General features: G+C 42.2%; 1 protein-coding gene across 3 annotated transcripts; it reads left to right on the forward strand.

Moving 5' to 3' along the window:
- Nucleotides 1–4,019: 4,019 nt before the first annotated feature.
- On the forward strand, nt 4,020–16,777 carry LOC121848026 (nuclear ubiquitous casein and cyclin-dependent kinase substrate 1-like). Of its 3 annotated transcripts, none has more exons than XM_042342134.1 (7): nt 4,020–4,069; nt 6,610–6,653; nt 8,032–8,137; nt 8,554–8,636; nt 15,111–15,266; nt 15,490–15,645; nt 16,483–16,777. In XM_042342134.1, the coding sequence occupies exons 1-7, from the start codon at nt 4,053–4,055 to the stop codon at nt 16,692–16,694; spliced, it is 774 nt and encodes a 257-aa protein (XP_042198068.1). In that variant the 5' UTR covers nt 4,020–4,052; the 3' UTR covers nt 16,695–16,777. The 3 variants fall into 3 exon arrangements, with proteins under 3 accessions (XP_042198068.1, XP_042198067.1, XP_042198066.1); XM_042342133.1 differs by lacking the exon at nt 16,483–16,777 and adding an exon at nt 9,096–9,235 and having other exon boundaries at nt 15,108–15,266; nt 15,490–15,585; XM_042342132.1 differs by lacking the exons at nt 4,020–4,069; nt 6,610–6,653; nt 8,032–8,137; nt 8,554–8,636 and adding an exon at nt 9,242–9,388 and having other exon boundaries at nt 15,108–15,266.
- The last annotated feature ends 458 nt before the right edge of the window (nt 16,778–17,235 follow it).

Raw genomic sequence — 17,235 nt, forward strand, 5'->3', positions numbered from 1 at the left:
CTTGGTTTGTCTGAACTGAAACTTTGATGTATTTTTTAAACGTTAAGACTGCTGAATGATTTGTTAATAGCATAATGCGTGTTTTTTTTAAAATAATCCTTTTACATTACTTTTTGTTCAGATTTGTTTTATTCTCGCTCTCCCTTTTTTTTCTCTCTCTCTCTCTCTCTCCGCACTGCAGGTCCTGGAGCTAAAAATCCAACTGAACAATTGCACAGCTTAGAAGATTCAGTGTGATATTCAGTGCTCACGAGTGCTCCCTGTTGGCAGCAAATATAAGGGCTGTTGTCTCACTGGGTCATATTCATACAACTGGTATTTTGTGAGACTTGGAGGGTGAAGTTTTTTATTTTAATATTAATGTAAAGGTACACGAAATGCAATTTGTTCTGTAGTCTATTCCAACTTGAATGTTTATCATCTTCTGAACTTTTTGCCCCCCTAACATTAGCCTCTTTAGTGTTCACGATTAATTCCAAAAGCTGTCAACAGGAATCAATTAATGGAGAAAATTCCTATTCGGGCATTAACTGAACTTTCAACAAATGATTTGGGTAACGTGAGTTTCTTCAGCATTTTTTTTTCCTCCTTAAAATGTAGAGGAAGTGGGAACTTTGCACAGCACAAAGTGTTGAGAGTTTGCACTGAAAACACAAAGGTAGGTGTATTTTGCTCATCTCTCCCTCCAGACTTGTATCCATCAATTATCCCTAGTATAACTTGAGCAAATGACAGGGTATAAGAATAGACTTTGTTTTATACACAATATACAGTGCCTGACTTCATTAATCTTTCAAAAGTTTTCAGTGTTCAGTGTTCCTCAAAAGCTTCCACCTAGGGAATATGATGACTATTATTTGACATTGGGATGATTAACTGCAGACAGTTGTTGAACCTAAACTTCATAACGTGCTTGAGGAATCCTAGAAACACTCAGCACTGTAGTATGGAAATAGATAAGAATAAAGGTCATCTAGAAGCACAGTAATTGATGAGGACTTTCATAGCGCATTCCTGGAATATAAGGATTATGAAGGATACTTTTTCTGATGTGCTCTAAAAACTATATTTCAGCAAATGAATTTTTGTGTAGCAACCTCCACAAACTATGCTTCCACCCTCTGTGGGAGTGCACAAACCTGTAAGGGTTCAATGGTACAAAAATGAGCTGTTGCTCAAAGATGTGTGTGAACTCACCTTTTGTGGAGAACGGTTTTGTGTTGCTCAGAGACAGCTGATATTAATATGTACCACGGTGGCAAAATTACAGAGCTGGCTTTTCTGATGTGTTCAGGATATTACACTGAAATAATAATGAATATCCTACGAGGTAGGTAATCTTTTTATTGCAATTGTCTTTTTTCTGAAACTTAAATCCTGGATAACTGCGGTGCGTTGTCAAGAGGTGCCCACCCTTTGGCTGAGACGTTAAATCGAGGTCCAGTCTGCCCGTTCAGGGGAACGTTATCTCATGGCACTATTCGAAAAGAGAAGGGAAAGGGAGTTCCAAATAAAATTGGTCAATCACTCGCTCCATGGCTGGTTGTGGGACATTTTTGTGTGCAATGGTGCTGCCACTTTGATTGGCTTGGTCGTTCAGCTCATCTGGTTTCATGCTTCCAGAGTACCCCCCCCCACCCCCCCCCAACCATCTTAACAACACCACCAAACTGCTTCTTAAAATGAGTCCAGCGTCCTGGCCTGAAAGTCCATCTTATGCGATAGAAACACAAAAAAAAAACCCACCAATGTTTTAGCATTTCACGTGAAATTCACCAAGCTACGGGGAAGCTTCGGGAACCTCTGCTCGGGAGCTTTTTTTTACACACACACACACACACGCGCGCCCTTGCGACTCTTGCAGAGGCCGCGCAAACTCCAGAAACCCGGCCGGCGAAGGCAGCCATCGCCTTCCGATACCCCGAGCAAACCGAACGGACGTGCGGACGTGGTCCTAATCCCCGAATGGATATCAGTGCTGTGGGTCAATTACGTGATGCCCGTCCGTCCCCCAGAGCACTTGGTGGGGGGGCAGTGCTGTGCAAACACATTATTACTGATAATGAATATTAAACTGGAGGGAGGAGGGGGGGTGATCTCAATCAGCTTCAGGGGTTGAAGAGTGTTAGTAGTTTACCCCCTCACCCCCACTCCCACCCTCCTGTGTACATGCACCTCACTGACTGACTGTCTTCGGCAAACCCGTCGAGTGTGGCGTATTTTTTTTTGTTTTAATGTTAATAATAATTTATTTGATATGTATTTTATGTGTAAAAAATTTTTTTTTTTTTTAAAAACCCGAGTGGGTGGAGACGCGGTGGTGGTGTGTGTGGGGGGGGTGTAAAAAAAAAGTGTCGGGTTTAAAGCTGTTCGCCTGGGCAAAGCGATGGCAGACTAAGATGGTGGAGGGGAGGGGAGGGTTGAGGGAGGAGGAGGGTGAGGTGAGAAGAGAGGAGAGGGGGTGTTTTGTTTTGCCGCCAATTTTACAATGGCTGGGACTGCCAGCTTCACAAAGTGTGTGTGTGTGTGGGGGGTTTTGGGGGGGGGGGGGGTTAGAAAAAAAATCAAAGCGGGTCCTAACATTCTCCCCAAAGTCGTACCTGAGGAATAAACGGCCATCCTATCCTGCTGATGAGGGGGGAGGGAGGAGGAGAACAATGGCGGCACCTCAGCAAGCGAATCTGCCGCCCCCGAAATTGAAAGTAAGGGCTTTCAATGGCTTGGGTGGGCGGCGGGGGAGGAGGCGGCGGTGAAGAAACTCGACGTTTCTTCCCTTTCCTCCGTTAGGGACAACATTTAAAAAAGCGGGTGGGGAGGAGGAGGGTGGAAAGGAGCCCTCATTTGTTGTAAACCGGACTCGGCAGCCGACTTTGTAACCGAACCGCGAATGTGCCGAGGCGAAACGCCGAGCTGCTCTTTTTTTGAAAAAAAACGGTCTGGCCGTCGACGTTGGGACCGGAGGGCGGGGGCGTGGGTCCTGGGCGGCGTCGTTCGAGTGAGTGACGGGCGCTTCGTCCAATCCGAGGGCGGGTTGATTTTCAAACGGGCCAATGGACGGGAGGAGGAGGGCGGGGACTGCGCGTGGAGGGAAGGCGGGAAGGCAGGAAGAAGGGAGTGTGTGGGGGGGGGGAAGGAGGTCGCGCGCACGTTGGGGGCTTCCAGCTCCGCCAAGTCGAGATATATATATATATATAGTGAGAGAGAAGAGAGAGAGAGGTGGTGGGGTGGGGGGGAGGGAGAAAAATCCCCCTCAGCGCCGCCCCGCGCTCCTCTCAGCTCGAGAGCGCCGTTAGCCATTTACTTCGAGCCCGAGAGGAAGATTTCTGTCTCCCCCTCAGCAAGAGGGCGAAGGGTTAAACCCTCCTCCCCGCTCCGTTTTATTTTCCTGTCAAAAAAAAAATCAGGCCGTTGGTTTCCCCTCTCACCCCACCCCCCCCCCCCCCCCCACACCCCCCTTCTCTCTCTCCCCCCTCACTCCTCACCCAACTCGTTTTTTTTTAGCGTTTGCGTGCGCTGAAGCCTGCGCCTAGTTCTCTTTTTCTCTTCTCCCCCCACTCCACTCCCCCACCCCCACCCTTTCACTCCCCTCACCACCACCCCACTACCACCCCCACCCCCCCCCACTACCACCACCACCACCACACCTTTCTCCTGCCTTTTTAAGGCTTTTAATACTTCTTACTTGGGAGGAGGGAGGGGGGGGGATGGGTGTGGTGTGTGTGAAGACACGCGCGCACGTTGGAGCGGAGAGAGAAGGGTTGAGGTTGAAAATCGAAAGGGATTTTTTTTTTAAAAAAAAAGTGTTGAGGGCCCGGGAGGTGGTGGGGGGGGGGAGGAGGGAGGGAGTGAGTGAGTGAGGTGAGGAAGTCAGGAGGAAGATTTTTAAAAGGAGGAGGAGGGGAGAAAAAAAAAGGGAGCTTCGGTTTTGTTCAGAGAATTACCCCCCACCCCGAAAGGTGTGTGTTCCTCTCTCTTCACCCCCCCCCCCACCACCCACTCCCCCCCAAACCCCTTCCACCCACCACACCACCGTCGTCGCCGCCGCCGACGAGATGTCCAGGCCTGTCAGGTGAGTCGAGTCGGTGTTTGGAGTCGTCGGTTTCCCTCCCGAAATTGAGGGGAGGGAGGGAAAAATGTCGTACGATTTTTTTAAATATATATATACACACACACACATGTAAGTCGCACACGAGAGGGAGGAAGGAAGGGTGGGGGGGGGGTTCGTTTCTTAAAGCTGCGTTATATACCCCTTTGCCTTGTGCCCGCCGTAAATTATTCCGTAGTGACTTTTTTTATTTAATGTCAGCGCCCCTGTGGTGTGTGTGTATGTGTGTGTGTGTGGACATTATATTCCACATGAAAATAAATTGCGCTCTCTCTCTCCCCCCCCTCCCCCCCACACCCTCCTCCTCCCTCCCTCCCTTGCAAGTGTACAGATTGTGTTGGATCTTTCTCTCTCCCCCCCCCCCCCGCCCCATACATACATATATTCCAGTCTTGCTGCAGTTGTTTTCCCTTCTTCCCTCCCTCTCCCTCTCCCCCACTCCCTCCCTCCCTCTCTCTCCCCCACTCCCTCCCTCTCTCTCTCTCCCCCACTCCCCCCTCCCTCTCTCTCTCTCTCCTCTTCCCCCCACTCCCTCTCTCCTTCTCTCACCCCCCACTCCCTCCCCTCTCTTCCCCCCCGCCCCCCCATCCCTCTCTTTTTTTACTCTTGCTTTATGCTGTTCATCTGTGGTTCCGAGCAGCAGTGCCATTTTTGATCCTTGGACTGCAAATTGCCTTGCACAACACACACACACACAATCTCCCCCCCCCCCTCCCCCCTTAAATTAAACGTGTTGCCTTGAGGCATGAGGTTGCAGTTAGTTTTACTGTATTTTTTTTGTTGTGTGAGCGTGCCTCGTGGGGGGGGGGGGGGAAAGGGCGAGTTGTGTAACCCATCCACTTTTTTTTTTAAAAAAATTGTTCGGGATCAATGCTTCGTTTTGAGGCTTAAATGGTTCCAGGTCAAAATAATGGCTGAAGGGCTTTTGTTTTCTGGTGTGTTTGGAAATTCGGCTCGTGATTGCCCAGTGCGCGAAGCGTGTGCGAGAAGCAGTTGATCGCAGATCCAAAGGATCCGGATTTTTAATTGGATATTTAAAAGACGCCCGTGGCACCGTGTTCAAATTTCCCCACTTTTTTTCCCCCTATGACGCGAATGTTAGTCGGAGCGTTTTAAATCTTAGAAGCAGCATTTTCAAGATGCTCCCGTTTCGGAGAGAAAAAAAAACGATTTGCCAACATGTTTTTTTTTCAGCCCCCAGCCCTGTGGGGGTCATAGTCGGTGTCTACATTCCCGATTCTGCAAAAGTTGGAGAGGCGAACGAGGCTATAAATGCTGTGGCTGCATTCTGGGTTTTTGATCCCCTGCTTCCCCTTCTGAAGCGGTGGGGTGTAAGCTGAGCTTTCTAAACGTAATTGCATTCCTGAACTACAGTACCTGTAGTCTCACAATTTGCCCTAAAATCCACATCTGAAAAGATAATTAGATCTGGAATGGGGGAGGAAAAGAATGCATAGCTCCTTTGCAGAGTAGTCCCAGGATCAAGATGGTGGATCTAGAAGGTGGACATTTTTGTTTAAAATGTAACATGTTATTTCTGCCATTAATGCAATAATTTGGTTGCCTTCATAGCAGTCCAAATTACTTTAATTTTTTTAAGCAGAAGACTTGTGAGTATAAACTTGTAGAATTAGATTTTTTTCCCCCCTGGAACTGAGGTTAATGGGATTTAATAGAGGCCTTCAAAAACTAAAAGGTTTTGAGAGAATAGATAGTGAAGATTCTTGATGTTGATTTAGTAAATCAGTAACGAGGGAGCCTCACTTCAGTCATATGAAGAGTTAAGGGATAGGTTGGAATATTTTTTATGTACATGGGTTTTTAGGTTCATATAAATGTATGGAGAGGGAGCATGAAGGTGGGGTTGCAGAGGTTCAGTCGTTGAGCTAGCATCAGCTTGTTTCTGATGGATTGAATGGCTGTCTTCTACACTAACTTCTGTGATTACATTTGCAGTTCATTATAGTGTGAAAATGGATTTATGAATTTAAACAGAAAACGCTTTCCATGAGGCTTTTATTTGTTTTCCTTCCCATTCCCAGAATCGTGCATTGTTTCAGCTTTCCAATATGCGCTAATGACCAGTTCTCAATCCCCTGCCCATTTTTTCGAGGAATGCTGGGAGGGGTGCGTAACAGTGATCATAGATGAACTGTCTTCTCATTCGATTTTTTATGGCAATGTCTTGATTCTATTTCGCAGTCAACTGTTCAAGAAATTGCAGATTGAAGCCTATGTCCAAACTTGTCAATTTCTGGGCCAAGAACATTATTGGAAGAAGTTAGGGAACATGCTGCCCACTTGTCATCTCATGCAAGGAGAAAGTTTAAAAAAAACGAGTAACTGTTTATAATCGATCGTTTTGTGAAGTTGTGGCTGTTGTGTTTAGCTGTTTCTGTGGTATTTTAATAATCATCCTTTTCAAATTTAAAATCCTTACCTCATTTGCACTGTGTATTAAACAGTTGCTGTAGCTAATCAATATCCATTTTCTTTTTTTTCAGGAATAGGAAGGTCATTGACTACTCACAGTTTGAAGATTCTGATGGTATGTAATATACATCAGGCCAGAACGTTTTTAATTTTAAATAACTGGGATTTTCGGCAGCAGAATTTCATTGACCTAGCAAGGGATAGTGTGGAATGCCCAAGGGTGAGTGGGGATGCAAGTGAAAGAAAAGCGCTTGTCAGTGTGTGAATTGGATATTGTAAATTGAACCAATTTTATTTAAAGTAAATGAAGTAAGTAAATAAAATCCTTTTTTTTAAAGTAAATAAAGAGTAAGTACATTTTATCCCCCCCCCCACCCCAATCTTGTAAAGGTGTTGTGGCACACTTCTGGGCCCTCCTCAGTATCATGCCTAAATAAATATTTTTGATCTGTGAACTGATGTAGTACGTGTTGGTATATCCAACAGAAGAGAGTTGCACCCAAGGCCTAATCATGTTTTTTCCCAAAGACACGGAACTCATTTTTTCCTGGGATAGGCGACCAGAATAAAGAAGCACTGGCTAAATTTCCCTTCTCTTTACCTCACTGTAACTCAGGCCAATGATGGCATACCTCTGATGTTAGTTTGCCACATCAGTACCTTTTTTTTTCTCTCTGAAGGGATGGCTGACAAAACCCAAGGATCATTACAAAATTCTGCAAGGCCTGTACAACATTGCCTTATTAATGGATTTGTTTTGAAAATCAACAGTCATAGCACGACTAACATAAGATTAGCTTTCTGTTAACTGTCAAAACGTTTATTTCATTACTATCTGGTCCATTTTTGCATCTTTAAGCCTGTCGCAATTCTGTACTTGTCCTTCATTGTACTTTGGGTGATGGGTTATCCCTAGAAATTTTCATTCCATTTTTTTGCAACTTCTCGGCGTGTCCCAGCAGATTCCATAAATTGTAGTTTTTAGCTTTTTTGCAATTAATCTGAATAGGACTGTACGCCAAGTTACACATCACAGAACATCACGTTTATGTTGAAATGATGACTGAAACTAGTTAATATATTTTGATCAGATATCAACATGTGTATCAAAAGAGCAATGGATAAAGGAAATTAAAATAAGAGTGCAGCAAGAATCCATTTGCACTTTACAGAGATGTTCTAGATAACTAAGTCAGATGAGGGGGGGTGCAGTTGGATGTTGATTGAACGATCAGTTTATAAAGACATTTTTGAAGTCTGCAGTGCTTCATGAGTGTGCGGCTTTTTTTTGCATTGCAGGACTTTCATTGATGTATTGTCCTATGTGTACGAAACCAAATTGCATCTGAACCTCTATCCAACAGCCTTTAACCAAGCCCTGCGCTCTGGGTATTGGGACTCTTTTTCCCCAGGCTGGTAAACTGCATCATTCTTTTAGGAAATAGGTGTGTAATGGAGACGGCCGCAGTGTTAATCTAGTTCTGTCATTCCAGAAGAAGCTTATGGAAGAGACTCGCCACCTCCAACCAAGCGAGCGCGAGCGTCTCCGCGGGAGGGAAAAACTAAAAGAAAATCTGCAAAGAACGCACGGGATGAAAGGTGATGTTTTGTGAGAATGCTTATACTTCTCCTTTATTCCACTTTCTCTCCCCCACCCCCATATTGTTTTGAAGACTTGGAAACCCCTTGTAATATATCTTGTACGTCCTCCCAACTGAAAGGCGCTAAACAAATGTAACTTTGTATTGTAGTGCATATGTTTTGAAGAATGTTGAAATTTAATCCGATCCTGGTGGTCGCCCCTAGTTTCAGACATTCATGTTACCCTAGTTATTTAGTCTGACAAATAATTTTGCGCTTTGGGAGCCTGGGTTCTGAGTCCATTCAAAGAAATGAATTGAGGCTTTATTTTTTGGGTCTGTCAGCTGTTCCCCTTGCGCCTTGTTCACAGATGTTCATGGATATGCTACATTACCCTTAGTATTTACGTGTATTCGTTTCTATATATTTGGCAGTGATGAATCAGATGACAAGGTATACGAGAAGGACCTAAAGGCTGCCATTGCACTGTCCAAGAAGGACACATCCCATTCACCTGGTGGGTATACATTAATGATTCCATAAGAAGGGAAGCAATATCAGTTAAGTTATTCAATATTGCAGTAGAGGTCTGCTTGAAGGTTAAAGTTTGGCTGCTGTAATGAATTTGGTCAGTTAGTTGATGCATGCAGGTCTTTGAGCACAGAGTGACATGACCTGCCACTCAACAGTGTGTTTTACAGTAAAACTCACAGGTCATATCAATCAGGACCATAACATTTAATATGACTTTGTGAAGTCCTAAGTTGCAGGCAAACTGTATAAAATCCGATTTAATTCATCCATACTGTGCATGCATAATTCATTATAGCCGGTAAGTGCAGCCAATGTAATGATGGGTCAAGACTATGTTTTCCCCCCCGATTTAAAGCCTCTTGATGCATTGTCGCATGCGCACTTGCCAACAAACATTGGATCACTCTGGTTTGCTTATTTAAAAGGGTTGTTATTCTTTCAGATGAGGACATGGGAAGTGATGAAGAGTTGGACCATGGTGACAGTGACTACGAGGCTTCCAAGAAAAAAGGAAAAAAAGGGAAAAAAAGTAGAATTGAAAAGGAGAAAAAACATCCAGAAAGGCTAGGAAAACAGCTGAAGGTAGGTTATCTATTGTGCTTACAGATTAGGAGGACATGGGTAGTGATGAAGAGATTGATCCTGGTGAACTGCCAAGACAAAGGACAAAAAGGGGGAAAAAGGCTAAAGCTGAGAAAGAAAAGGACGTCCCCAAAATCCGGGAAAGGGCTACAGGTAAGTTGTATCCCTGTAATAGCCAGCAGGTGTGGTTCTTCTGAAGTCAATCAGGTCGGGCTTCTCTGGTGTAAGGCAGGAGTTCACTTCCCACTGTAATTTTTAAGAATAGCTTATTGTACATGATGTGCACCATACTGTGAATTGTTTAAATTGAATATTAGGCCCTTTTTGTATAAACTCCACTGGTAGTAAATTTCAGTTTGTGTGGATATTTTGAGTATTTTGTGCCAGCATTTCATTTCATCCTCAACATAGCACTAGAGTTTGCAGCTCATTTTGACATATTCTGTTAGGGAGAGTAGTCTCTTTATAACGCTGTTCATCTCCAGCGTTCAGACTGTTGATACTGTACTGATGATACCATTTTCCGAAACTTATTTCTGGAGTATCCATGATCATTCTTGATGTCACCGCTCTACGCTTGACCTGTTGCCTGTGCTTAAGTATTCAGGGTTCTTGGACAGATTTTGATACCAGAAAAACATCAGCTTTTCCTCTGGCCTCTTCAAAGCAATCTTCAAATAGGCTCCACTGTCATGTTACCATTTGTGTACCTGTTATCAACATAAACCACTACCATTTCATCTACCTTCAATGCTTCCAGCTTTAGCTGTCCCAACTGAGGACTTATCCACAGAAGAGTTTTGAAGTCCTAAATATTCTGAGCCCTTGAAGCTGCCTCTCCCAAAAAAAATTGCTTGATTGGCACCTCTCCAGGTGTTGGGAAACAAGAAGTCTTCCATGGCTGGTGCTACACAACTGTTATCCGGTGTGTACCATCAGACATCAATTCATTGGCTACCTTTGTACCTGGCTGAGACTATTCTGAACAGTTTTCATGCACATTGCCAAACACAAAACTGATTAGTGCATTGTGTCTCAAATATTCCACCAAGGAAATCAGAAACAGCACTTCAGAGCTGATGGTATTTTTTGACACTGTTTTCAGAGGTCCCTGACGTCTGAAAGGACAGCAATATGTCATTTTTCCTCCCCATGCGGTTTTGCATTTTATGAGGACAATTTGGAACTCAATCCTTCTAATACTACTCAGTTTAGATTTCAATTTGATTGTACATAAACTGTATATCCGCCATTTGAGCTTGTTGCCAGCTGCAAATTTATTTTCATGTGGAACACTTGCTGCATCTGCCCATTGAGTAAGTCAGATCCAAGGGCTGGAAGTAGCTTAATATTATCTGCATTAGCATGCAAATTGGGAGGTCATTGCCAATTTCCAGTGTGTTTCCCAAGGTTGTATGAGTATCACTTGAAACAGAAGGTAGTTTTCCTTCTTTCCACTTGCTCACTTAACATTCTGGGCTGGAGTAGCTTCCACATTGGTGACAAGTGAGCAATGGTATGTAAAGTCCTGAGGCAAAGCTTTGTTTCTGCTGTTCCAACAGTTTTAGTGTTGTGCTCCCAAACCCCACAGGCGTTGTTGCCATCTAGTGTTGAACATCCTTCAAACGCCGGATTTCCCCTTATGACTGGCGAGTGTTGTTGGTTTCGGTTCAAAACAAATTTTGTGTGCAACTTCTCTTATATATTGTCATGAAAATATTGTTGGTTATTTGTTTTATGGAGTAACTAATTCCATCAGTGCTAAATGGAATTTTGTCCGCTCTTAATTTGTTTCTCTCTCTCAGCAGAACATGTCTAGTGGTGCCGGTAGGAATTTTCGTTCCATTGTTCATTTCACACTCAAGTTCTACATTTCCAATGTTTTGGGGTTATTTTGTTTTCCAGGTTCAATTTTCTCCTTTACCTAAACTCTTCTGTTCTGTCCTGGATTGTGTACTTTCCAAGAGATTAGGAAAGCTGTTTCTGCCATGCTGTTTTATTTGCCAAGAACGCAATATGCAAATGCAACAGTAAGCTGATGGTGGCCGATTTGCTGGTCCCTGCCCTCCAAAATAGGTTTGCCTATAATACAGGCAATACAGTTTATTACGCTTTTCAGTAAAATCCAGTGAAGCGCTTGAGGGGTATTCCTGACCTGTAAGGTGCTTTATCAAATGCAAGTGTTTTTAAGTTGAGTTTGCAAAGAGCTTAGGACACACATTTGATCTCCTATGAAGGCGTGCATTGTTGATTTATTCACGCTGCCCCATTGAACCCTTGCTGTACTAACTCCAGTGGATAAGCAATCATAAAGATGTGCAGATGGTCCTATTGAACAAGCAGCTTACTGTTAGTTTGAGGCTTCTGAACAGTTGTAGATTTAGAAGTTTAAACTTACTCAGCTGACAAATATTCCTATAACTCTAAGCTTGTTTATATGCATATGATTTTGTTTTAGCAATTAGGTGCGTTTTGTTTTCTTTCTTGGTTCCTGGAAATGCAGAATAAAGGATAGATGAAAGCTACAAATCTCTTATTTAATAGAGAAGATAATCCTATTAAATGCTTTAATGGTAAGTGGTTAACCCAAGATGTGTCCCATGTATGTATTTTCTTTCAACAATCTGAAAACCTTTTTTTTCCTCTTTCCCTTCCCTCGCTCCACCACATGTATTTTCAATCTTTTCCTTAAGTTTTTTTAACAGTGGTAACACATCCTGGAGTTTCACAAGTGTTGGCAGATGTACAATGACACTCAACTTGTCATTCTTATGTCAACCTTGACAGGCTATCTTATTTAATCACAGCACTAGTGTTGACCCCAAACTCATTCACACATAAAAGCCATTGGTAGGAAGGACAACACTTGTTTTTTTATTATTTCTCTCACTTCCCCCAGCCTCTTCCAGGAGCACTGAAATAAATTGCTGAATGAACGTTTAAACAAATGTTAGTTAGCTGGTATCTCCTGGCTTTTATTGGCTCAGTACTGCAACATTGCAATACCAAGTAATACTCTTTCCCCCTTTGAGCCGTTGAACCATTGGAAGAGGTTGTCGTATTTACTCCAAATTGATGCCCTTCGCATGATGTCACCCAGAGAGATGCAATCTGAGGGTGATGCATCATAGCGTTGCATTCCATCTGTTCCTTCTCTCCCCCTGCCCTCACCCACCCATGTGTGACTGAATCACAAGAGAACCAAGTTCATTTTGATTAGAATAATGCTGTCAAAATTTGAAACCTAATGAATTTTAAGACTGTACATGATTAGCATGAAAGCATAGACTGCATTGGAAATGTTGGAAAGAAGAGCCACTCCCTTAGTTGGCATTCCAAGAGTGTTCCAATTAGGTTCTCCTGTCATATTGCTTGCCCAATATCCTTTTTACACACTGAGATAAATCTCTGAATCGTTTTTTTATTTTTTAAATGAAAAAATATGTATCTGGGACACTGAGGGGTAAGTACTTAGCATCCAGTTGTTAGTGCCTCATGATTTGATTCAATAAATCACTACGATCAGTAAAAAAACAAATTAAATTGGTTCCAGTTCCTTGGGAATAACTCTTACCCTTCAGGAATCTGCTAAGGTATTTATGCATCCTAATACAACATGGCTTTCACTGCTGCCATATAAATATACAAGTTGGTTTCAATTCTTTTGTAATGGCTAAGGTTATCAAATCAAATGAGTTATTTACACGATCCCTTGTTTTGGAGTATTCTCAGTACTCAGAAATGCGTGTAATTTGTTGGTGGGAAGGAGCAGAGTGTAAGAACTATTTCCTTGCGGAGGTGTTTGTAAGTTTTGTATTACTGCCTGTTCTGTTCTGACTTTTCATGGCTTAACTGCTTTTGGTTGCTAGTCAAGGCCACAGAGAGTTTGCTGATCTGCATTCTCTAGTGGAGGCAATCATTGACAGACAGCCTTGTAACTGAGCAGTTACTTTTGGAATCTGCAGACTTGAAAAGGTGGGTCCTTGTGGAGAGGAAAAATATTCTAGAAATAATTCCTGCAAGGTGAGAGTTCTTAATGTTTCCCGTTCTGTAAATTAAGAGGACTTTTATATTTAGCATACTCCTGTCCATTCCTTTCTGCAAATTTTCCTTTTCAAAATCACAATTTTCCAAATTCTCATTTAAAAATATGCCTCTGCTTATTATACTTTTACCTTTCCTTGCTTATTGTTTTGACAAAGGTTGTTGATTTATTTTCCTCACAAAATTGAACAAGTCTTTGCATATTCTAGTCTGTTCATGGTTATGAACTGCAATACATCGTCATAAGAACCATCCATCATGTGAGCATAGCTTTTGCATAAGTGTGGTTTCCTGCTTAATTGGAAAATGCTGGATTTGTAAGGGTTAAATATGCATTGCAGCATTAAGACATGATCTTCGCACTCTTCTCTCCAAAGTATTTGTGCCTCTTTTCGATTCTCTGAATCTTAACTACTAAAAAAAAAGTGCATAAAAGATGCTTTCGAAAGTTCACCCCATGGCTTGCTCCATTTTTATATCTATTGTGGCTAAATGCTGATAGTTTGTTCATGCATCCTGTTACTCCCTACTAATTTTGATGGATTGTGATCAGGGGGCTGCTTTATTCCTGGAATGTGCCTTTAACTGGTTTGGAGAACATTCTGTTTTGTTTCCTTCTTCTGAGTACACAAGATAACTAGAACTGTCGGCAGTGCAAATGGTCGGTCTCTTAACTAGGTTTTACTGCTGATTTGGACCACATAGAAATTGTAAACGTAAGAAAAGGATTCTGTACAGTATCAGCAGACATCGGTTTTGCTGTGACCTGGTAAACCTCTGTTTTCAAAAGGAATTGATGAAAAAATTGAAATTGGATTTCTGATTTAGTATGACAACTTGATACTTATTCAGCGTGTTGTTGAAGTAAGTTTCTACCCTAGATTGTCCCTTTTAAACTTGAAAAGCAGCACTTTTGTTAAATTGTTTAAAGGATTCCCCTCTGAACAAAATGTTACATGAATAGTCGTAACAAAAAACTGCCTTCCACATTGCACCTTACTTTAAATCCTTTTTAAATTAAACCTAAGGGTCGATGATTTATGGATAGTTTGAGAGGAGATTGAGTTTCCTGGAGTTTGAAACAACACCATATCCACCGCTTCTGTTACGAGGTTTTCTTAAATTGTGTTGAGTTGTAATCAAGAAAAAGATGCAGTTATGCCACAAAATGTTTCATTAATATGTTGCTATATATTAGATTTTTATATGACTTGACTGTTAAATGTCTGAGCATTAATGTTTCAGTGTCTGTAATGTCCTGGCAATTTTACGAATGTCAATGTCCGAGTAAGCGTATGATGTATTGATTGTCTTTTTAACAAAAACTCCTCTTTCCTATGTCATAACATTGTAGAAAGTTTCAATTGATTGTGTGAACCAACAGGAACAGCGCAAAGTTGCATTGAAAATGTTTCAGTCAATTAATGCCTTATTGTCTATAAATAGAAACTTAACAGCCAGCAATGCAATATGATTAAATATGGACGCTTGTGAGTGTGACTTTGTTGTTTGCAAGCTATTTGGGCAGTGTCACGACTTTAAATTTCAATGTGGTTGATGATTTCCGTTTGTATTGTGATGCTGAGAGAATCGTGACGCCTAGTGCCGTCACCACCAGCTGGAACTCAGTGGTAGTACAACTCTGTTGTTATTTGCTTACTGTACTGTTAATAAACTTACTTAAATTTGGTAGCAAAAAAAAACTGAGATGGCTGCTATATCTAACATGCCACAAAAAGCCATTTGTTGTGTCTTGGAGTCGAAGGCGTATTTAAGTTTAAAATCACAAAAATCAAGTTGCGTAATGAAACCTGTTTGCGTTATCCAGCAGGGGACAATGAAAGTGCAGATGAAAAAGAAGTCCATAAAGACGGTCGTCAGAAGAGGCAAGCTGCTTCTAAAGCTGCATCCAAACAGAGAGAGATTCTGCTGGACGACGGAGGGAGTGATGAAGAGCATGATGAGGATGAAGAGGCTATTCAGGAGAGTAAGTGATGTGCTTGCCCTTTTTGATCGCACAAAAATGTGAGCAGGCTGTCCCACTCCCCTCTGTGTGGTGAAAGCACCAGTGCCAATCTAATGATGTGATTGGATACAGAGTGGGGAATTTGAATTGGTATTGTTGGCGCCAATGGAGGAGTGGATGGGTTGAATAGCCTCATATGCTGTCATTTCTGTTAAATGATTATTTCTTAATGCTTGTTATGTAGAAGGAGATTCTGGTAGTGATGCAGACTTCTATGTGGAAGAGGATGATGACAGTGACTATGAAAGCTCCTTGAAGAAGAGCAAAAAGGGAAGAAAGACAAAGGTGGTACCAGAAAAGAAAGAAAAGAAAACGCCTAAACCTCGGCTCAGCGCCACAGGTAAGCCGCGTAACCTCACTGAGCGATGCTGCAGTTTCACCAATTCAGTGTCTTGACGGGTGCATTTGTGAAAATAACTGCTGTTGAATTATATTTTCATTGCTTTAAAAAAAACTCCCATTTCCTACTTAAAAGGTGGATTTGTCACTTTAATTAATTCCCAGTCATTCTTTCCAGCAGTCAGCAAACGTGACCTATTTTTTCAGCCGTTATGCATGAGTTTCTTCCCACTCTTTAAGCACCATGTTAATATTCTTTTCATTTTCAGGCCGAGTTGGCTAATCTATTAATTGAAGTGTTCCTTTGAGTAGTTAAACACTTATTTTAACGCTGAAATACTTTTTGTCTTAACTGAGTTTAATATCTGTTTCCTCCGGAAGCAGATTCTGCTTCTTTTACTATTTATTTTACTATAAAATACTGAAGCAAATTTCAGTAATTCATTTGTGATGCTGTATGTGTGGACTTTTCAGAAAATTCTAAATGTTCATGGAAATCATGGTATCAAACTTAAGCAGCACTCAAAGGTCACTCTGCCAGTGATGCTTTGCAATTGAGCAATGAGGACGGACATGAAAGTGACTCCCATCAAATCTCTGGGTGAACGACTGAGGGAGCAGATGCCCCGATTGGGAGCTTTAATTGTGGAGAGTTTCAGGCTGACACCGAGCTCCTAGCCTCTAGTGTGGTTGTTTCTAGGACACTTTAACCAATTGAGATTTCTGCAGTGACTGTTTTTGAAGGTTCTTTCCTCTTGCGAAGCACGGTTGATTAATCGTGGTGGGTTTCCTGGGTATTTATTGAGTTAAATCACTGTTTTGTGTACCTTTCTTCAAGTTACTCCTGCAACTCCCAGTCCAGTAAAAGGCAAGGGAAAGGGTCGAAATGCTGCCACAAAGGCATCACCACCTTCCAAAGGTCAGCCACTCGAGAGCTCTGCAAAAGAATCAAAGAAAGAGAAGAGTCCTCCACCAGACACAAACGAGGATGAAGAGCCAGACGAGGAAGAAGAAGAGGACGAAGACGATATTAATTCTGGGGATGACTGAACAATACAAGGGGATATTTTTTATATAAGTAGTTAGAATATGACTTCACTGACAGCTCAGTTCACAAGGCTTTAGACACGAGGCTTGTAGTGGGTTTTGAAGAGACCGTCTCCCTATTTGTGTCCTGCACGTGAGGGGATTGAACCATTTGGATTTGGCTTATTTTATGGGAGTTGCTTTAATCATTTTCAAACTTGGGAGACTTGTAGAATATTTACAAACCTAGCACTAATTTGTGGCATCGTTTTGTTTCTCTCCATGTTCTCAAAAGGTAATTTCAAGTGAAGAAATTAAAAGCCTGATGAAAAAACTACAAAGTTGTGGCAGAAATTAGGCAAAATTCTCTCCTCCCTCATTGGTGGAGGGGGGAATTTGGCCATCGATGTGAGCGCTGGTTTGAAAATTATGTGCTACACCCCCTCTTCTCTTTCCCACCCCCACCGCACACAAACTTGAAACGTGAAAGGGAATGTTCATATTCTAAAGGGTTTGTTGATCTTTGTGTATTATCAAAAAAAAATAACACCTGCGTATATCCGGT

Source organism: Callorhinchus milii, unplaced genomic scaffold (genome assembly GCF_018977255.1).
Source record: "Callorhinchus milii isolate IMCB2004 unplaced genomic scaffold, IMCB_Cmil_1.0 Scaffold19, whole genome shotgun sequence".
NCBI classification, from domain to species: Eukaryota; Metazoa; Chordata; class Chondrichthyes; order Chimaeriformes; family Callorhinchidae; genus Callorhinchus; species Callorhinchus milii.